Source organism: Podarcis liolepis, assembly GCF_965112155.1.
Source record: "Podarcis liolepis genome assembly, chromosome: 7".
NCBI lineage: Eukaryota > Metazoa > Chordata > Lepidosauria > Squamata > Lacertidae > Podarcis > Podarcis liolepis.
Genome location: NC_139561.1, coordinates 23,966,441 through 23,989,326, shown reverse-complemented (window position 1 = coordinate 23,989,326; position 22,886 = coordinate 23,966,441). Strand labels below are relative to the sequence as shown.

The following is a 22,886-nucleotide window of genomic DNA, read 5'->3' as shown; positions in this document are numbered from 1 at the left end:
ATAAAGTACTAGTATCAAATTCCATGACTTTTCACTCTAGAAGCCTGGAAAGTGTAGTTGGGATTGGGCACAAGTGCATTCTTTAAACATGCTTCACCCCCCCCCCCCAATACCCCAAATGGAGGGGAAAGCCTTGAAACAGCCCGGTAAGCATGTCCATGGCATGATGACTGGTGGGGTGGGGGGAGTAGGTAGGAAGAAAACTGATGGGGAGAAGTATTCCACACTGTCCCAGTTTTGCTGCAGGGCCTGTATTTCTCTGTGTATTAGCTTCTTTTTTCTTTGTCATTCTCTGTAAAGCTCAAGATTCCATCATACTATGAAATATGTGAGAGCTGTTTCAGTTCTTCCCATTGAGCCCTGTGAGGCAGAGTTAAAGGGATGGATTCTGAAACTAGGCACACCCTGCCTCTTCTTGCCACAGGGCTCTGCCGCCTGGGTTGTTCCCCATTTCTCCCACTTGCAAGCCTGGTCTGGTGTTTTCAAGGAAGGGAAACAGTGGCTGATCTGGTGTGGTGGCCCCTGCCTTCTGCAGTTCTAAGGACCTTGAAGGTTGTGGTGATACATCAGAATGAGGGCAACTGGGCAGCATGTAAAGCATACTCTTTAGTCATCCGTATGGGGAGGGGTCATTGTTCAGCGGTGCAGCACCTGCTTTGCATATTGATAATAATAATAATAATAATTTTTATTATTTATACCCTGCCTGTCTGGCTGGGTTTCCCCAATCACTCTGCATGGCTTACAGCATAAATAAAAAAAATTGTAGCACATCAGACATCAAAAATTTTCCGATGCAGGGCTGATTGAAGATTCCTGAGACTTTTCTGGAGGAGAGGGCTATCGAAGGCTACTGGTCATTATGGCTATGATCTGCCTTCACAGTTGGAGGCAGTAATGCTTTTGAACTCCAGTTGCTGTAAACCACAGGAGATGAGAAGACCCTTGGGCTTAAACCCTTCTTGTAGGCTTCTCACGGGCATCTTAGTTGACCACTATGAGAACAAGATGCTGGACTAGATTGACCTGATCCAGCAGGCTCTTATTATGCTCTTAACCTCTGGGATGAGGTGAGATAAACCAGCAGATTCATTTCCCAAGGTAGGATAATGGTGCGAGGTCTTTCACATTTGGTTGTAGAGGAGGCTGGACGTCCAAATGTGGTGAGAGAGGTGGCATTGTAAGATATACAATTGACAATTACAAAAGGTTTATAGCCATAAAGCAAGTGTAAAAGCAGATTAAAAGCAGCTCCTTTACTGGTTAAAATGTATAAAAGAGGATCCAACTTAGGCTGGAAATGTTTAGACAAGGAGGGCTCGTTAATTCATTTGTGGTGGCAGTGCGAACTCACAAAAAAATTATGGGGAATGATTTATGAAGAACTAAAGAAAATGATTAAATGTTCCTTTCCCAAGGAGCCAGAAGCATTCCTGTTACCTATGATAGGATAGGAAATTCCAGATAAAGTAAAAAAAAACCTCTTCCTTTACGCAACAGCAGCAACAAGGGTTGTTGTTGTTTAGTCGTGTCCAACTCTTCGTGACCCCATGGACCAGAGCACGCCAGGCACTTCTGTCTTCCACTGCCTTCCGCAGTTTGGTCAGGCTCATGTTTGTAGCTTCGAGAACACTGTCCAACCATCTCATCCTCTGTCATCCCCTTCTCCTTGTGCCCTCCATCTTTCCCAACATCAGGGTCTTTTCCAGGGAGTCTTCTCTTCTCATGAGGTGGCCAAAGCATTGGAGCCTCAGCTTCAGGATCTGTCCTTCCAGTGAGCACTCAGGGCTGATTTCCTTCAGAATGGATACGTTTGATCTTCTTGCAGTCCATGGGACTCTCAAGAAGCTCCTCCAGCACCAGCAACAAGGGTACTTACATGCTAAAATGTGGAAGGAGAGGAAAAATCCCGACAAAAGACCAGTGGTTGCTTAAACTAATTGAATATGTAGAAATAGCCATCATGGCGGCCAAAACAAGAAATACAAATAGAAAAACAGTGATAAGCGAGTGGGAACAACTAGAAGAGTATATAAAAAGAAGTGGTAAAAATATAAACTTACGTATGAACAGCAGCAAGCAACAAATAGTCAAAGAAAGAAGAGGGAAAGAGTGGAAAGCTTAAGGAGTTGCAGCAAACCATAGTTTTTTGGGTTAGGATATCAAGGAAAGATAGGTTGGGAAGTCTATACAAGGTGGGATAGGAAAAAATGTAAGTAACAGGAATAAATATAACTGATTGTAACTGAAAAATGCATAAACAGATAAAAAAAATGAAAGCGGCTCCTTTATAAAAAAACAATTTCATACATTTGAAAACAATGCAAACATGTTAAAAATGATTCCACGTATAAAAATATTTTTTAAAAGTTCCATTACAAATGTAGATATCGAATTTGCCACTTTAATCACATGATCAGTTACATAAAGTGGCATCATGATGGAATAGTAAATATGCTTCACCACCCTGCTCTTGAACTATTTGGAGGCTATGCAAATAATCCAGAATCTACTGGCAGATCAAAGTCTATCTCTTGTCTGCGTCATCACACAATTACTCTCCCATTTAGGTACTTTCCAGTTCAACTTCCAAGATGGATCTCTCGTATGTGTTTTAGACTGTTGTGTGAGACCACTACAAAAATATTTTAAAAATAAAGGCAGAGCAATGAGTTGACGCCAGATAATGTGGTTGTTTGGGCTCTGGATCAATCAAACAGAAGCTTAGGGAAATGATATGCTGTCAGAGGCATGCACAATGAGACTGAAGTAACCAAAATTAATTGCAATAAGAGGCATAATAGCTGCTCAGTTAGAAACAGAAATACTATCAATTAAGTGAAAATTGCTTCCTTAAAGTTAAATACATGTTTTTCTTGCCACTAATTTCAAAACACCTTTTCCTTATTTATAAACTCAAGAGGCCCTACACTGCCTACCCCTGCCTTCTCTCCCGACGCTCTTCTGAAAAAGAGCAATACCCAATATATACATTTTAAAACATTAATGAAGCCAAACTTAAGTTGTACTCCAGAAGAGAGCAATCTGTATAATCACCCAAAAAGTTACAAGAGGGGATACTATTTGCCATTTTTTAGCAGCAACAAAAATGTGCTCCGGGACTTTTAGAATTTACTGTGAATGGATATTGTCCTTAAGGGAAGATGTTTTCAAAACTAGCAAGAGTGTTTGATGATGATGAAATCTCAACTTGTATGGCCCTTTTTCAAAATCAAAGCCCCAAGTGGCTCACAATCCATAGATTCTAAACAAAAAAAAAATCAAATAAAACAACATAATTAAAATCAAACATAAATTTGAAATTTAAAGAATCTAAAATTAAGACAGAAGCATTAAGAAAAGCAAACTTAACAGCCAGCATAACATAATCAAATCCCAGAAATGGCCCTTTTCCCCTGCTCTCTCCAATATATCAGATCCTGATCAACCTCCAAGTCTTCTGCTAATGTATTAGAGTATTACTGTAGATTTACACTGCAGAGACCTAAGTGCATTCCTTGATTGGCCTAGCCAAGGATTGTTGTGAGGACAAAGGTGGCAGGGGAAGGCGTCATAGTCACCTTCACAGCTGGTGATGTATCGCTTAGGCTTCCCAGTTTCAAAGAGGCGGGCCATTCTTCTGACAAGCCACTAGGCCCTTCCTCAGAATCCAGCTTTCTACCTCCCAGTCCACTGGGACCTCCTCTGTGTTACACTGCCCTAGCGGTCCCAAGTTCTCATTCCTATAGGACCTTCCTATAGGTTAGACTCTCCCAATTCGAGCTTCTACCATTCCTCATCATCCAACCACCCTCTGCACGACACTGACCAGCCCCTCTGCAACTGACGCCTGCTAATACCTTGCTCTTGGGGAAAACACCTTGCCTACCTTTGCATTCTCTGCTGTGCTTCATCTCAGCTCTGCTTCCTGACCCAGCTATTGAAGCCTACCTTTGTACTGCCTCACTGTACTTCAGCTCAGATTCTCTTTAGGACCCTTCATTTCACTTCACTTCATTTCATTTATTAAATTTCTATACTGCCCTTCATTCAAGGATCACATATATAAATATAAAAACTAAAAAATACGGGATTGCCCTTGCTGCTCCCTTATTCCTCCAGGGTTTGGACAGCCTCCTGTCTTGAGCTTTTAGTTTCCCCTCACCTGTGGCTCTGGGACCAGACCAAGGCAGGACACAAGTAGATATCTTTTTCATTGCCTCCTACCTGTTTCGTTTGCTGGGATTGAATTTGGGATTGCAATAATTCAACAACCAGGCTATCCAACGGGGCTGAGAATATTAGAGCCAATTGTAGGCTTCTCTTGAAGTGAACTACCAACTGCAGGCAATGGAAAATAAAGTGAAACTGAACTAAAGTAATTAGGGAACATTCCCAAATGCCAATAATAAATGTTTATCGGGATATAACATGAACCTTCTACATGCAAAATAGGTGCTCTGCTATGGAATTGCAGCCCTTCCATCTCTGGAATTTACCTTTTATAGCCCAAGTTCAGGGCATGCTGTGGGTTGCAATCCTGACACATGCCTCCTTGATACTTCTGAAATCTTACATTGCAGTCTTCTAGCAATTGCTTTGAATATTGCATATCTATATAAAATATGTGTATATCCTATATTTCTGGTCCCAACAGCAGAACCACCCAAGGCAGCTTACAAAATAGAAATCTAAAACCTGAAAGAAAAATAAATTAAAAGAGGGAGAATGGCAGATCAAAAGCACTCGGGGGGGGGGGCAGAAATAGGGACAAAGAGTAAAAACAACAACAACCATACAACAACCTGGTCAAATGCCTGCTGAACTCAGAACACCTTTACACAGTGGCAGAATACCATCAGAAAGGAGACCAGGCACATCTCCTGGGGCAGGGAATTCAGGCCTCCACAATCAAGAAAGCCATTTCATGTGTTCTCACCAAATGTAACTCAGGTGGGGTTGGGCATGCAAGAGGACCTTCCCTGCTGACCTTAATGGACAGAATGAATCATAAGGAGATGGTTCTTTGGCTATGCTGGACCCAAGCCCCTTGCACACTCCCTGCTGCCTCTTTCTCAGCAAAGGAGCCAGGGATTGATATCACTGGGCACCTGCCGAGGCCCATTCCTCAGGAGGGACCTCACTTCCAGTCCCCAGAACCTCTTGACCATCATGTTGCTGCCCCTGGGAGGGCAAACAGTGAGAAGAACAGTACAAATTTATGAGTGATGGTGTGGACTAGGTCCAAAGGAAGACACAAACAAATGAGTCACAGTAGCAGTGGTGAGGGTACAATTTGGAGTAGGAGCCCACTGAGATCATTTTGTTCAGCCCCCCACCTCTGAACTGAGTAGACAGCTTCTACTTGGAGTAGATAGCTTCTCTCTTTTCCACTTCCAGCCCACAGAGCTACTGAAATCTTTCCTTCTTGATGAAGGGCCACTGTAAGACTTAGTTATTCACTCAGGGAATCGGTGACCAGGGATTCAGACAGACCAATAACTGTGCATCAGGAGACAGGTGTTTTTCTTTGAGAAGGACGCAGCTGACATTCGCACATGCGTTTAGTCCAAATGTATTCCCCTGCGTTCATAACTGGCCATCTGGATTGGCTTCACAGAGTTGAAATATGCTCTGGAGAAGTAGTCCCTTTGCTTTTGGAGACTATTCTGGAGCAAATGTGTTGCGTACTTTGGCGTTAGTGATCTGTTAACACCTCTCTTGAGTTGCTCCAGGCTCTCTGGTGGTTAGATTCTCTGTCCCACCCCCGGCTTAATCTCTAGCAGAGTGAAGTGAGTTTTCCACTGCAGCTCACAACTTAATTCATGTCAAATTGAAAAGCATTGTTTCAATTGCAAACCAGCTATTTACAATACATGCCTTTTATTTTGTGTCTTTTCATCTCCATGAGCAATGGGAAATGGCCTTACACTGGAATGGAGGTGTCTTTGTATCTGTAACTCAGTTGCCTGCCATATTCAGTAATGATGGGGTAATAAACAATGGTATTTAATGGGGAGAAGCTATGAACATTGGTATCTTCCTTATACAGAGTCAGAAGACACCATGGATTGAATCCGGGACCTTCTGCATGCAGATGCTCTGCCACTGAGCTCCAGCATGTAGACGGGGTGCCTCTTGAGTCAACTTTGTCACTAGAGGCTCAACTCAGCCAGACCGTGTGACCTGAGGAACCAGTGCAAGCCTGACTGGCTCTGTAAAGCTGATGTTGTCCCAGGCTTGAGTCTTCAGTCTGAGCAACTTCTGCCTTCTAGCCACATAGACAGAAACACACCCCCCCAATCCAGAACCTGCCCACCTTTGATCCCATCTCCAACCTCTGGTCCTTTTGTTCCTGATCTGCTTTCTCCAGAAACAGACCCCCCCCCTCCCTGCCATCTGCAACATGTGTTGGAGCACTGCTAAGGGCTGACAGTGGTATAGATGTGGCCTTTGATCTACGTTTAATTGGTGTCGGAAAGGACCAGATGGAGACAAAGGAAGGGTTGGTTCTAATTGGAAACCCGCAGCATGAGATAGCCAGCTAGCAAAAGGTTGTGGCTGCTCCCCCTCCATTTGGTGATGGTAAGTGGCTTCCTCCCACCCCCTTCCTCCCACCCCCAGCCCAAGAGCCACTCTGTTGCTCCGGCTGTTCATGCGCTTGGCACTCTTTTGCCACACGCGACTAGCACGGAGGATGCTTTCAAGAATGTCAGCATTTGCAAACCTCTCTGTGTGTTACATCGCTAAGCAACTTTTAGAAACACTTGCCCCCACTCTTCTTGCCATCTGGGAGAAGAGGCTGGTCTAGGAAGCCGTGCCAGGGGGAGATGGAGGAGGAGGCCACATTGTATTTGGGGGTGGAGGGAGTAGAGAGGGTGATGCAAACAGTGAATAAATGTGAGAATTGGCAGGATATGGACAGTCTTTTTTAAAATTTAACAAAAATTATGCATGATGACCATGACGATGCATTCTGGAGCAGTCCCCAGGTGGTCGTTTTTGTTTTTTTTTTGCAGATTTGAATCACTCTTGTCTCAAGTGTGGCATAAAGCCGGTTTCCTACGGTTCTTCATGCCAAAGTAATCTAAGCAGCCCCTTAGGTTCTTCACTCTTGTGTCAGGAGTTAGGCAGGCACAGATTCTCTGCTTCCAATGCTACCATTGTTGCTGGTTGGATACTAACAGCTTAAACTTGAGGTTCCTTGCTTGTGACCTAGGCAGAGAGAAGCCACCGGGTTATTCCTGTAAGCTTCCAGATTGACTGGCATGTGTCTGCCTCTGCTCTGGTTGCTTGTCACCTTCCCAGCTGTGGGGGCTGGATGCTGTAGTGAGAGTGAGGGGAGACCCTAACCTTCATGTCTGATTTTTAAACGTTCTTCAGGGCAGGTACTTAAGTTAATTTTATTTGTACTGAACTAGAACTGTACACATTGATCCTCCATTGCAATTTATCATAGGCAGCTGCCGTATGCGGAGTTGGCGCTCTGGTCCATCTAGTTCAGTTTTGTCTACACTGACTAGCAGTGGCTCTATAGAGTTTCAGACAGGAATCTTTCCCAGTCTTACCTGAAGGTGCCAAGGATTGCACTGGGGTCCTTTTTTTTGCATGCCATTGTTCACTTACAGGGGCCAGCGCCTCCTTCATTCATACCAGTTGCTCTTGTTCACAAATGCACATGAATGGTATCATAAGAAAATTCTGGAGCTCGTTTAACATAAACAGCAATGAGAACGGGAACAGAAGTGGCTAAAGTGCAGTGTGTGATGTGGCTACCACTTGATATGGTGTGATGTTTTAACCCTTCATTTAAAAACAAAAAGATCCCAGGGCATCTGTCCAGTTAAAACAGTGAACTTTAAACTAAAAATCAAATAAATTTTCCTGCTATTAAACAATCTGGACCATGAAACAAAACCGCAGCAGAAATCCTAACAGAAAACCAAGCTGCATCACTCTAGCTTAGAGATGTGTGTTTTTCACGCCATGCCCAAAACTCATTAAGGAGGAAAACAACTGCAGCCCTCGGAGGAGACAGTTCCACAATTGGGGTGCCACAACAGAAAAGGACCTTCCATGCTTTGCCAACACATGAGCTTTGCTTATGCTCATTAGTAGGATAATGTGGATGGTCTCTTCTGCAGATCTTGAAGCATGGGCTAGCAGAAAATGGGAGAAGAATTGCTGCAAGTATGCTCTTTGGGATCAAAGCACAGCCACTGGCTTTGTTGTTGTTGTGACAAGAAGGAGGGACATGAGCATTGGGCTTGTGTGCTTCCCAGGTCCTTTGTGTGGGACATGGGGAAGTTTAAAGCATTTGTTTACCACTTAGAACAAACCAGCTTCCTGCTTCTTCATAACACTGAGGAACTAGGCACTGCCATCAGGATTCACAAGTGACGTTCTATGCTCCAGAAGGCAGCCTGGGACCTAAAAGTTAATTTTACACATTTATTTTTCACTCTCCTCCTTCCACCCCACCCCCCATGCCCAAGGAGTGCAGAGCAACGTCCTGGGCTCACTAGTTCTACATATGGACCAACTGATGCTATAGGGACAAGAATATAGGAACATACCCTGCTCCAGGTCCATCAACGTATCCACCCAGCCCATTATGGTTTGTCTCTAACTGGCAGCAGCTCTCCAGGGTCTCAGGCAAAGGAGGGTCTTTCCCATCACCAGCTTTTGTTGTTTAGTCGTTTAGTCATGTCCAACTCTTCATGACCCCATGGACCAGAGCACACCAGGCACTCCTGTCTTCCACTGCCTCCCGCAGTTTGGTCAGACTCATGCTGGTAGCTTCGAGAACACTGTCCAACCATCTCGTCCTCTGTCATCCCCTTCTCCTTGTGCCCTCCATCTTTCCCAACATCAGGGTTTTTTCCAGGGAGTCTTCTCTTCTCATGAGGTGGCCAAAGTATTGGAGCCTCAGCTTCACAATCTGTCCTTCCAGTGAGCACTCAGGGCTGATTTCTTTAAGAATGGAGAGGTTTGATCTTCTTGCAGTCCATGGGACTCTCAAGAGTCTCCTCCAGCACCATAATTCAAAAGCATCAATTCTTTGGCGATCAGCCTTCTTTATGGTCCAGCTCTCACTTCCATACATCACTACTGGGAAAACCATAGCTTTAACTATTTGGACCTTTGTTGGCAAGGTGATGCCTCTGCTTTTTAAGATGCTGTCTAGGTTTGTCATTGCTCATCACCAGCTACCAGACCCTTTTAACCAAGCATGGGACACCTTCTGCATGCAACAAACCTGCCTTTTCATGGAGCTTTGCTCACTTGCATGTTGAATTGCCTTCTGTGTGTGCCAGAGCCATATGCCCCTTCGTGTTTTGCTTTGTTTCAAATGGGTGCTTCTTTGTCATGTGACCTTTTATACTCCTTATGGGTCATGGAAAAGAAACCTCAGCAATATGCTTAAAACACACTACTCTCCTGCAGTTTTTGAGTTTGAGTTTGATTTTGTGTATATCCACAAATGGGGGCTGAGTGACTCCGAGTCATACTTTTTTGGCCATCTATTCCAGCACTGTTCTTTTCAGCCTTACTATATCGCTTGCTGTCTGCCCCCACCCCAGCCCCCAAATCTGCAGTGGTGTCCCAGGGCAGGGCTGTTACCAATCGGGACACTTCCTTAAGCCCAGAGGCAAATTAATAAGCATCCCTGGTTACTGAAATAAGCTGGCATCTCCTCCTGAGCTTCCAATACCTGCAGAGAAGTCATGGCTCTTTTTAAAGCACACACACCGCAGAATGCTTGCCTCTTAACAATGACATTCTCAGTAGAAGTATTTCCGTGGAACGCTTTAGAAGAGTGATGGAAAGAACAGAATAAACCCAGTTGCTGCAGCAACATGTTTTCCAATGCCTGTTTTTGGGCTGCCTGTGCAGTCATTCTCTCTCTCTCTCTCTCTCTCTCTCTCTCTCTCTCTCTCTCTCTCTCTTCCTCCCCCTCTATTTTGGATACTAGTTGCTAAGGGTGTAAAAAAGAGAGAGTGGCAGAATTTGAGTCTCTGGATCCATCTGGGATTTGAGGTTGGCTCAGATAAATTTAGAGCTATAGTAGCACTTTGTTCCGCGCAAGCCACCGCTTGTCAGCTGGCAGCACCGGGAACTCAACCGACTGCCACACAAAACACACACATAAATGTACGGATTTTCATTTGCAGCCAAGGCAGTTGAGTGAAGGAGAGCTGGCTTCAAAGCTTTGGGAATGGAGAAGGGAAGGCTCGCTAGCCCTCAGTATCCTGTGGCACTTGCACCCACTAGACAAAAATCCACACCACCTTGTATCCCCTCACTTCCTTCCAGTGTTTTTGCAAAAATTATATATCCACAATTATGTCTTTTGTCAGTGCTTGTTCTGGGAGTCTTGCCTTGCCCTGATGGCTGTCACAGATTGGTAGATGCCTTGTTACCTCCCTTGTTACTACCTTTGTAAACGAACCTCCCATTTCAGTTTGGCCCTGGTTGTTTTTTCTTTCTTTTTGTATGCCAGCATTATGTTGCCTGACATTATCACATTGGCACACCTGTCTCCCGCTTGCAAGGACTTTGCACAGTTTGCCATTGTTGACTCTCTTGCCACTGGCCCACCAATTGTAAGATCTCGGTCTGCAACTAATTATTAATAGGGGCTGCATTTGTATGGTCTGGCACCAAAGAAGCCTTCCAAGGCTGCTTCTGAATGTCTTAACCTTCCCTCTTTTACTGATAAAATAATATCAGTAAATAAAATGGATCAAAAGGCAGTGTGGTGGGCAGTCTAATAGAGCATAATAGCATCCAGCTATTACACATTCTGGAATTGAGGAAAAAAAGTTTTTGCCAACTATCTATAAGCCGCACAATAGGTTTTGTTTCTTGGGCATCTGTAGGCAGAAGTAGCCTACTCTGATGACACCATCACTATAAAAGCCATGCTTTTTTGTTGCATTTTTTTCTGGTCTCCCCTTTTTTATTTATATCATTTATATCTTGCCCTTTAGCTGAAAAGGCTCTCAGGATGACTTACAAACATCGGTACCCAGATGGCCCCTGTTCTCAGGCTCACAATCTAAAAAGACATGTTGCATGAGGAAAAAGGAAGGGGAGAGAGGAGGAAAGAGCACAGGCCCAAGTACTCAAAATTGCAGCCAAAGTCAGTGGTGTCTTGCTTCTCCCTCCCATTCTACCTCATCTTCCTTCAGAGGCTGCCAGCCAAAGGAACCATGGCATTTACAGGATTTCAGCAGGAAGTTACAGAACATGCAGTGATTGGAATGAAAGCAAAATGCCCACCCCAAAACTTTTGCAGGTGCAGGTGGTATTGAATGTGGGAATCACAAATAACCATCCCAATCCCAGCATAAGCACAAATCATCATGAATGCATTTTTTAAAAGGATATTGGGGGGGGGGAGTTTATGCTATCAAAGGTGTCTATAACTCTCAACTCTCCCCAAACTATTCTATTTATAGGCCATTTTTGTTTATTTAAAAGCATTTATAAACTAATTATTAAAAAATTTCTAAGCAGTGCACAGCACATGAAAACAAAACAGACATTAAAACACATAAATCAGGGTTCAATCCCTACGGGTCATGGAGAGGCTGGGTAAAAGGATACATGTGATGCTACTGGTGGTTGCTGCTTCACATGTGGCAGAAGGAAGGGCATTCCACAGTACAGGGGCAGTAGCAGAAAATGCCCATTTTCAGGTCACTGGTGTGAAGACGTAATCCTGGGCTGCTGTTCTGACTCCCCTTTGCCCTCCCTCATTCCTCGCTGCCTTGCCTCTCCCGCTCCACACATTCACATCAGTTTTGGAATAGTGTTTCTAAAGACGCCCCCAAGGGCCACCCGCTCTGCTATTGCTCCTGGCTTAATCCCTTCTTTCTGTAGTCACCCATGTTGCAGTCTAAAATTGAAACCAATACATATCCCTTCTCTCTCTCTCTCTCTGTTTTCTTTTTCTCCTTCTATTTGAAGGGACAGTGGAGAAATGACACATTCAACGGACAGGGCTCTATAATCCATTGTTCAGGTGTCATCTATGATGGACTGTGGCTCAATGGCTACCCTGTTGGTATGTACTTTGATTATGCAACCAGGTTCGTAATGAGACTTCTGCACAATGCCCTTCCTTTCAGCCTATTGATGCATACAGTTGGGCCGCAGTGCTGGCATCGTTTTTATCCCTGGGACGTGTCACTCATAAAGAGCAAAAACACTAGTGAGCCCTTTGCATGGAGGGATCTGGCAGAGGGGTAGAAATCCATTAATGGAACGGAATGAGAAGCCACAACATGAAAATGCTGCATGGGGTCTGTGTATTTTTTTTTAATTATGTTTCTGAAGAAATCTTCCTTTTCCCCCTGCTGCATAATATGTGTGCTGAGCATGGGAAAAGCTTTTGTAACTCTGACAACAATTGTAGCTATATTGGTGTTGGGCCCAGTGGTGGCTTGTCCATTATGGCAAATGGGGCATTGCCTCACCAACCTCAGCCTACCTTCAGTTGGCTCCCACCTGCCTGCCTTCTTCCTTACAACCAATCCAAGAGGTGACACTGCCTCTGTCATTGGCTCTGGCTACACCTACTGTTGGTCTCCCTGTCCAGCACGTGTGGAAAAAGTGCTGGCTTCCAAGTGGGTGTGAATAATGTGTGCACATATTTAAATTCAAGAGAGAAGTGGATGAAAGTATTGGTTCCAGTATTATATGAATGTCAAGGATTCTGGAGCTTGGATTGGGAACTACAGGGTTTCAGATTGGAGCTGCCATGGCTTCTTAGGATCAGGCCTTCTTCAGGTGCAGAAGGCCAGTGTCAGCTCTTATAGTGTGAAGTCTCCAGAATGGTCTGGCATGATATGCATTTCCTGGCATTCTCCCTTTGCAGAGCAGCACATTCCCATCACCTTGGAGGCCTTGAGCCAGAGAACACAACCTGGATTCTGGCACAGGTGATGGGGAGGCTTAGCGGGGGGTTCAGGTAACCATCTCTCCAGATGGTGCTGGTCTGTTGAATGAACTTCTACTCAGATTTGAAGGGCTCACTGAACCTAGGTCTGAATCCTTAGTGATCCTGAAATCATCCCCATCAGGGAGAGGTGGTAGCTCACTGGTAGATCTCATTCTTTGTATGCAGAAGGTTCCCAGTTCAATCCTTGGCATTTCCAGGTAGGGCAGCAATAGACCTCTGTCTGAGACCCTCTAGAGCTGCCACCAATCAGAAGAGCCAATACTGACCTTGATGTACCAAGAGTCTAGGGGTTGTATCAAATTATGTTATACTCATTGACCTAGTGAAATGAATGAACCTAAGTTAGTCACATCTGTTAAGTTTGAGGGATCTACTCTGAGCAGGACTAGAATTACATACAACACACTGATCTGATTTCAGCTTCCTATGCATATGTGTGTTCCAGGGTAGTAGTTAACTAAATTTTACTCAGAGTAGACTCATTGAAATTAATAAATACGACTAAGTAGGTCCATTAATTTCAATAAGTCTACTTTGAATAAAAGGTAAGTTGAACACCACTCCCAGTTTGGTTTTTCAGCAAACTAACTAACCAAGATATGTTGAATGTTTGCAGGACAAGCAAAGAAGATTGTGATTATGGGACCAGAGGTTATTGAGATAGTGCAAGGGTCTTCCCATACATTTCAAGTCCAGCTGGAAAACGAGAAAGGAGAGGTTTGTGAAAGTAAGAACTTTTTTATTTAACTAAGTTCTACTCAGAGTAGACCTGTTGAAATTAATGGACCTAGCTTAGTCATTAACTTCAGTGGGTCTGCTCTGAGTATACCTAGCATGGGATACAACCCAATGTTGTGCTGTGTAAAAGACTTCTCACAATCTTGAACAGAAATAAAAAAAACCAAGGACCCAGCATTCTTTACTTAAAAAAAAGAATTGTGGGGATATTTAATCATTTATGTACAGCTTAATGCCAAAATAGGCTTCTAAGCGGTTTATGAAGTATAGTACATGTACTGAAATACATACTAGTTTCATAACAATTGTGTTAAATTTTGTTATCAGGCTTTTAAAGGGCCTTGGATCGAAAGGCAGTTTGCGTACTGTTTCTTTTGCATCAACTGTAGTCACGCACACACAAACATACCAGAAGCAGGTTGAGACTGGGTAGATATCTAAAAATACAAATGTGTAAGCTGAAAAACTTTGGAAGTGTAGATTCTGTCAAAATTTGTCTTGGGGCATATCTACACTACAAATGTGGACAAATATCAACTGGTTTAATTGCCATGACTTTCAACCCAAGAACCCTGAAAATTGTAGTTTTGTGCTGGTCCTCATGAGCCCCAGTCCCTCCCAGGGAACTACAATTCCTGGGGTTACTTTGCTGGGATTTATGACCACAGCAGATGGTGGAGATGATCTAACCCTTCTGCTAGTGGATGAATTCAGTGTGGGTTGTAATGTCCATACACAGACACACTTGTTAAGTGTTAGGTGTTTCAGAGCCAAGATAACCCTTATGAGACTGTGTACACATTACAGGTAGGTAGCCGCGTTGGTCTTCTGTAGTCGAAACAAAATAAAAAAATTCCTTCCAGTAGCACCTTAGAGACCAACTATGTTTGTTACTGGTATGAGCTTTCATGTGCATGCACACTTCTTCAGATACACATTGTACATTTAAAGCTCATGACTTCTCAAAAAGAATCCTAGGAACTGTAGTTTGTTAAGTTTGCTGGAAACTGTAGCCCTACAGTTCCCAGGATTTTTTGGTGGAAGCAATGTACTTTAAATGTATGGTGTGTGTGCAGGCTAAGTACCTTTTTATGAATACTGGTTCCCATTTATCGCTTTTCTTAGAGGCTTATGGTGATGATGATGTCTACTGTCTGTCAGCAAAAATACACCTCCCTTTATTAAAACTCCTCTTCCCCCTCCTTTCCCCCTTTTTTTGTTCCAGTTGCTTTTGTTCTTTGGCCTCTCCAGCCAAGCTTCATGTTATCATTTGCCTCTTAGTCCCAGAAAACCATGTTTAGTTCTGATTCACATAGTTCTCTTTCGTTTTTATTGGCATCTTAGCTCTTTGTATGTTCTCATTTATTGCTTCAGACTATTACAAAGGCAAAACTTTTCAATACGAACCTCTGACCAGAAAGAAGGGGGGGGGGAAGGAGGGAGGCTTTCTGTTAACAACAGAAAAATCATTTGTGCTTTGTATCCTTCCAATTTGGATTACTCTGAAGAAGTAAAGGCCACCTGCAGAACATTGTAATTAAATGAATATGACTAAGTACATTTTCCAGAAACGATGACAATTCTGTTGACTGTGGGCTTGTGTGTGTGTGTTTTCAGAGCTGGAAGGATGCTAAGTTACAATGCATTGTCTGGAATGTATGCCCACCTTCGTGCCTGGCATCACAGTTTGAATTAAAACACCTACTTCGTTCTTCTTAATGGGCAATCTGAAGTAACAGGACAATTACTACAATAGCGCAGCCTTCGCCCGCCTGATTCCCGGCAGTGCTGAATGGGGTTGATGAAAGTGCTAGTCCAAAGCCATCTGGAGGACATGAGGCTGACAAAGGCTTCAGCTGCGGAACATCTACAAATAGAATTGGAGTATTGGAAGGGATCCAGAAGGTCATCTAACCCCCCCACCCCGAAATGCAGGAATCTCAACACATGGTCCTCCATTCAGTTTGAAACCATACTGGACCTTGCTACCATCCTCTGCCATGTGAACCTGCCCAAACTTTGGGGTCACATTCAGACTCTCTGTATTCTTCATGCCATCTGAAGTTAGGTGAAAGGTGACTGGGTTTAAATACAAATGTTCATGCAGATTAAAAATAATGATTCCTAGGTAAATGCGGAAAGAGGACAGAACCACCAAATGAAACACATGCAAAATTGACACAGACCATATCTAGCCTCTTCGTTGAAATCTGGATATCACCTCAGGTCTCACCCCTGTCTCACTCTGTTCTGTGTGCAGATCAACAGTTAACACTGCAGCTGCCTGCAGAGAAAATAACTAAATAATGGTTTTATTTGCCCTCTTCTCTTTTTTGCTTGATAGGTGAGAGTGGTCGACTGCTGGAGATCAGTGCTGGTATCCAAGCAGGCCAGCTTTCTGAAAGTTTAAAAACCAATTCATATGAGTTCCTTGAGCAAACTGGGAGGCAGCCAATCAAAAGCTCTTTGTAAGTAACATGGGGAAGAATTCATTCCGTTCATTCTTGTGACCCTAGACTCGTGTTATGGAGAAGCAACACGCTGAACAGCTCAAAGTGCTTCCTCGACGTGCTTTGGCTTCTCTTGAGCACATTCCAGGTCCCAAGTAATCCTCAACAACTAGCTGGATCTGGTTAAAATTCATGGGATAAGGCATGTGAAACACTGATAGGAATGGATGAATTTGTCAGTTTCGTTTCTCACAGTTTCTCATTTTTCCAATCTTAAGTTTGGTATGCCACATTTCTGCGTCAGTTTGTGGTGTTTTGTTTTGCTTAAACTGATTAAAATTTGTCAGCAGTTCAGTATGCATTTCTCATAATTCCCCCCCAAACATGCATTCTTTATGTTAATTTCATTAATGTATACACATTTATCTGCATCACCCTCTTATATACACATTCTAGGATGCTTTTTTGGGGGGTGGGTTGGAGAACTGCAATTCAGAATTTGGAGAAGTATAAATTTTGAAAGATGATTATGTTTTAGTTCCCATGTTGTTTTGGGAAGTGTGAATTAGGAAGGATAGCGTAAAACTGAATGTCTCCCCCATCCTTAGTGAGCTGCTGAGGAGGCCTCTGAGGCCTGGGCTGTGAGCAGCTGTTTGGATCCAGGCACCAGGAGTTGGAACTGAAGAGGGCAAATCAGCCAGGAATTAGGAGTGGGGAACAAGACTGGGAACACAGGGCATGTCTGGTGCTCTTTTGGTGTTTTGATTTCCTTTGATGGGCCACTTGGCATCTCAGCCATGTCATGGTAGCCTGGGCAAAGCTGGACCCTCCATTGCCAGAGGCCTCCAAGCAGAGACTGGACTGCCATTGGGGATGCTCTAACTCTAGATTGACTACATCAGGGGTTCCCAAACTATGGTCCCTGGACCACCAGTGGTCCAAAACCTTCAGGTGGTATTATTGTACTACAGTTTGAAATCCACATAAATTGTAATGCAGTGCAGGGACGCAGGTGGCACTGTGGTCTAAACCACCAAGCCTCTTGGGCTTGCCTATCGTAAGGTCGGCCGTTCGAATCTACATGACAGGGTGAGCTCCAGTTGCTTTGTTCCAGCTCCTGCCAACCTAGCACTTTGAAAGCATACTGCCACGAGTAGATAAATAGGTACCACTGCAGTGGGAAGCTAAATGGCATTTCTCTGGCCTCCATCACGGTGTTTTTATGTGCCAGAAGTGGTTTAGTCATGCTGGCCATATGACCTGGAAAAGCTGTCTGTGGACAAACGCCAGCTCTCTGCCTGAAAGCATAGATGAGCACTGTACCCCATAGTTGAATTCAACTGGACTTAACTGTCCAGGCATCCTTTACCTTCACCTTTACCTGCAGTGCAGTACAGTATGCATTGTAATACCATAAAATACAGTATAAGGTATAAAGAAAGCAATAAAAATACAATTAAAGTTCATACACCATATAGCACAGTGCATTACAGCAGGGGTCGGCAAAGTTTTTGTGACTTGGGCCAGTTCACGGTCCCGCAGATGCCGCAGTGGGCCGGAGTGCACACGCATGCTGCATGCATGTGCAAACGCTATTTCTGGCGCGGAAGAGGTGTGTGCAGCTTCCCATTGGCTGCAGGAGCTTCCTGCAGCCAATGGGAAGCCGACCAACATTGCGGAAGGCAGTCGCTGCTCTGCTCCTCACTGGTTTAGCGCGGCGCACGGGAGCCTTCAAGATACCCTACAACTTTATGATTCTCTGATTCTAATGTGTACTTGTCCACCAGACAACACCTGAATATCCTTTATAAATTAGGATCACCTTAGGTTGGTATGTTCTTTCCCTCTGTTGAGCGTGTATAACACTTTTCTGCCACTGTACAGATTCTGTGAGTTGTAGCACTCTTTAATATTGGGGCACTCCAACAGAGTTGGATTGCTAACCTGTGAAAGCCTGGCACATAGTTTAGATTGGAGAAAGGTATTTTCCACTCTTTCCCACCCTGTAAGAATAACAGCAGACCATCAGCTTGGAATGCACTTTAAAAACACTGGCTAAAAAGGCTGTACTACAGCGGATTTAAATAGAATCCACCATCAAAATGAAAGGAAGAATTTGTGCAACTGCTGGGGGGGAATTAACAAGGCTGTTGCAGTTGTTGGCTTATACTGCAGGTCACCAAGACCTAAGAAGCAAGAAGCAGGTCATCCCAACAACCTTGATGTACAGAGCTAGGGCCAAATGCCATCTTTTCCAAATCTGATGGACAAACCGCAGAGAGAGAGAAAGAGGGAGTGTTGGGCCTGTAACTTTCATATATTTTAACCCCAAAGAGCCACAGATGAGTCATAAAGCCCTTCTGCTTGGCATGCAGAAGGTCTTGAGTTCAGTTCCTGGCATGACAAGGATCTCAAATGACAGTGTGCTGAGAAAGACTTTTGCCTGAGACTTTGTGGAGAGCCACTGCCTGTCAGAATGGTTGGCCAGCATGGGCCAGCGATCTGATTCTGTACGAACTTCACATGTTCATCCCTCATAGTGTATCCCACATCAATTCTGGATCGCTTAGTTTTAAGGTTCATGAAGCTTATCAGTGCAAAATAATGCCAATCCTGTTTCCTTTGGCAGCGGATTTGAGTATATTCCGTATCCTTTGATGATTGTCACGTCTGGAAGCCAGAAACCGCAAGCTGCCCTGCCTGCTGTTGGTGAAAATCAACTTGCCCTGCTTGAACTGCTAATACCCCCAAGTGCCTTAGAACCAGAATCTGGATCAAAACCTCTGGGTGGTGCAGGAGATGCCCTTAGCAACCACTATGGTAAGTAGAGATCATAGATTTAGCTTGAGTGCTTGGCTTTTGCAGTTAAGAGAGAAACAAAAGGTATCTTCTACCCCCTCAGTGAAACAACTTGAGACGGCTTTTGTCATGCTAATGGGCAGCTTTAAAATCATTTTGCAGGCTGTAGGAGATTTGTCATTGACATTCCTCATAATAATTTGAATAGATTTATTTTTAAAAATACGTTCCCCCCCCCCCTGCATTAGACAGAATAGCCTTTGCTTGTTATGCAGCTTCTTTGGGTGGGTTTTTCCTTCTCTGATCAGTCAAAACATGCTGTTAAAAATGAATTAGGCAGGAAGTGTTCAGCGGTAACACCATATCGGCATTCTCATGTTGCTTTTGCTTGGGAAGTATGCCAGTGTTGCAGGGAGGAGGAGGAGGCATGTAGTGAAAGCACCAGTTTTTCCTTTTGGAGTGGAGGCATGTATTGCTTTGTCTCTGAGGCCAAGGTGGAGATTCTGCTTAAAGCCCCGTTTTGTGCACACAAGGAAGCAAGAAGGTCATTAGCGAATAGAGCAGTTTTCCTTTGGGTTATAGCTAAGTCCTACTCAGAATAGGCCCGTTAAAATGAATGGTCCTAAGTGGACCCATCACTTTCGCTGGGTCTGCTGTTGAGTAGGACTAGGAGACAGCCCTTTGATTCTCCTGCTCCTCTGCATGTCATCCATACATCTTTGCAAGCTTTAAGGGGGAAAAACAGCTTCCCCACTTCTATTTTGTCACCTGTTCCATGAAAGAAAAGAGGGGGGTAGAACGAACATTTAAAGCAGTCTTTCTCAAATATTTTGAATTCATTCAGCCCCCCACCTTCCCGCTTCAAACCTTATTCCACTTTCTAGGCCTTGCTGCCCAAGTAAACCTCAGTTCTGCGAGTGAGCATCTGGGAAAGAGCACATGTTCTGCAAGGATAAAAGTCACCTGTTTAATCCCTGCCCTCTCCAGATTAGTAGGTGATGGGAAAAGGCCTCTGCACTGGGTGGACTAGCAGTCTAACTCAGATGAGTCAGTGTTAGAGCACCTGCTTTGCCTGTAGAAGACCCCAGGTCTACCTAGCATATCTAGTTTTGAAAACCTCAGGTAGCAGGTGGTGGGAAAGATCCCTGCCTGAGATACCAGATTGCTGCTGCCAGTCAGAGCAGCCAATACTAGATTAAGAGTTTGACTTGGTATAAGGAAGTTTCCTACAGCCCTCCCTGTTCTGGTGTTCAGCTGAGTGTCAACAGCCTGCTATGGCTGCATACAAAGATCTGTGGATTAGGGGCACTAATCCCAACACTTGTATCAGAAGAGAAATAAAAACAGGAGACATCCGCTTCACACACAACGTCAAGTACAAAACAGAAGCCCTTTCTGAACACCAGTATCAGTATAGTCACGCTGAGATGATGTGGCAAAATAGGATCCAGTATGGATCAGTGCAGATCTTTCAGGCACTCATCATTATCCATTTTAATTTTTAATTTATTTCTTTATTTTCTGCTTTGTGTAAGGAGCTCAGGATAGGATGCTTGGCTTTTCCATTCCTCCCTCCTATGCACTGTACCATGTGCAAATCAAATTTATTTAAGAAAATGTGTAAGACCCCTCCTCCACACCCTCCCTCTGTGCTTGTGTCACTAAGGGTAGCATACTAAATAAATAAATGAATAAATAAATAAATAAATAAATTACAGAATACATTAGAAACTCATGAGTTTCACTGCCTGAAATTTGGTGGGGAGTTCTGTAGCAACTTCAGAGACAGCCTTCTCCTATGTCCCAACCAGCCATGTCTGTACCATGGTTTGGATGGCTGCCAGTCACAATGGCTACCTCCATTGTCAATATGCCTCTGATTACCAGTTGCTGTGAATCACAAGTGGGGAGGGTGCTGTTGCGCTCAGGTCCCACTTTCAGGATTCCCATTGGGGTACCTGGTTGGTCAATGGGAGAACAAGATGATGGGCCTTTGGTGGGCCTTTGGCCTGATCCACCAGGGCTATTCTAATATTATTTCTGGGAATCCAGAACAGCTGTTGTAAATAAGGATGTCAAGTGCTTCCATGGTTGAGCACCCACCAATGCTCTCATTGCCACAAACTGTCTCAGCTAAAGTTTCCAGAGACTCATCCATATTTGCCCCACGGTGAGCACAGTGCAATAATTTGGTTTGTATGTTACTAAGGCACGTGTAGCCATTGCAAGACCTGGCTTCATTAGGAATGGATGTGGTTTGCCTACCAGGCTAGACTAGGAGAAGTAGCCTTGCCACAGCCACTCCTGCAGCTGCTGGAGGAGCAAAACCTGGTCTATCTATGGCCCCCTCCAGATGTCCTTTATATTGTGCATTTGTGATGATCCGTGTTCATGATGGCATCAGTCCAGTTATATATGATCCAATTTTCAGCACTGTTTGTACCTCCAGAAGTTTGTGGGTTGATATACCGCTCTCTTTCCAATCAGTACATGCCCATTAATTGACTCCCGAAATCCTGTAACTTCTTATACTACAAATGTCTCGGTTTATTTTTTGTCCTGCTTTTGTTGTGCTGTAGTGCAAGAGTTGCCTTTCTGGGTAGCTGTAATGCAGAAACATCGGGGCAGCCTCACAGAACAGCTAACGAAGCAGAATGATGTGTGGGTGGTCCATTATAAATTCATCACTAATCCACTTTTATTGCATTTGCAGAATACACCCTGCAAAAAAAAAAAAAAAAAGCCCACCAGTCTGGAGGGTCCCTGTTACATTTGTATCTTAACCTTCCTCTAAGATGCTTAGAGCAGTGTGCATAGGAAGTATCTCATGTTATTCTCACAGCAGCCCTGCGAAGTAGGTTAAACTGAGAGAGGGTGACCAGCCAAGAGAGCTTAGTGACTGACCAGGGATTTTAACCCAGGTTTCTCAACGGTCCTAGCCAGACCTTCAAGCATCCTGCATCTCATTCTGCCCATGCAGTGCATAATTTCATCTGAATTGCACCTCCAGTTTTGCCTCCCAAACTGGTGTGAAATACCCTAATAATTTCAAGCCCCCCCCCCAATAGCTTTGCTAACTTTCTCTGGGCAAGGGAGGGAGGGGGGTCAAATCCATGGTCTATCTATTTACCACCCCATGAGGGCCCCTTTTTCTTTCTACCTAAAATCCACCTACTCAGAGCTGTGTCTCAAGGTTTATTATAGTCCCAGTGAGTCAAACCTGCCTACTCATCTTATACATATATATATTCACAGCCTATATTGTTGTTTTGGTTTCCTAGAGGACATGAAGTAACAGATGAGCTAACACTTTTCTTTATAAATATGCCAGTATTATTTTACAGGCCAGTTATTCCTGGAATTATTCATGGGAGCCTGAATGCTGAGATCTTGGGAGTTGAATCAAAGTTTAATCACTTTGGTTTATTGTGAACTGTAATATTAAATCCACCCCATATAACTTGATACATTGTAAATACACGATTTGCATCTTAATACACTCAACTTGCTAACAAAGTGGAGAGAAACTGAGTGGTAGTTAAAATTGCATCTATCTTTGGACTCTGGAGAGTTTATTTTGATAGCCCCAACATGTGCGATATGCTCTGCTGGCCCCTCTTGCCAGCTTTGTTTTCGTCATACTGAATTCAGTTGGCTTTTGCTTCCCCCCGCTACCAAAATAAATGTTTATAAGAGCCCTTATTTAACACCTGACCCCCACTATTAAATTACCAGAAGATTTGGGTTATTAAATAAACGTGCCCTCTCTTGGTTTGATTCTCCCCTCCAGCGTGTTTTGTTAGGAACGTTTCAGATCATGGATTAAAATGTATTTTCTTTGTGGGGAGAAGTACTGAAGCAGAGAGATTTGGGGTGTGCAGGACAGTGGGGGGATACTCTGCTCTGATACATGTAAATGTCACTTTGTG

General features: G+C 43.9%; 1 protein-coding gene across 9 annotated transcripts in view; it reads left to right on the top strand.

Moving 5' to 3' along the window:
• MORN1 (MORN repeat containing 1) overlaps nucleotides 1-22,886 on the top strand; it is a 119,630-nt gene that overhangs the window by 17,519 nt on the left and 79,225 nt on the right. For all 9 annotated transcript variants that reach the window (XM_083513094.1, XM_083513092.1, XM_083513095.1 and 6 more), the window contains exons 7-10: nucleotides 11,977-12,073; nucleotides 13,587-13,697; nucleotides 16,053-16,176; nucleotides 18,788-18,978. In XM_083513094.1, coding sequence (XP_083369220.1) covers nucleotides 11,977-12,073; nucleotides 13,587-13,697; nucleotides 16,053-16,176; nucleotides 18,788-18,978 — 523 coding nt within the window. The remainder of the gene's footprint in view (nucleotides 1-11,976; nucleotides 12,074-13,586; nucleotides 13,698-16,052; nucleotides 16,177-18,787; nucleotides 18,979-22,886) is intronic.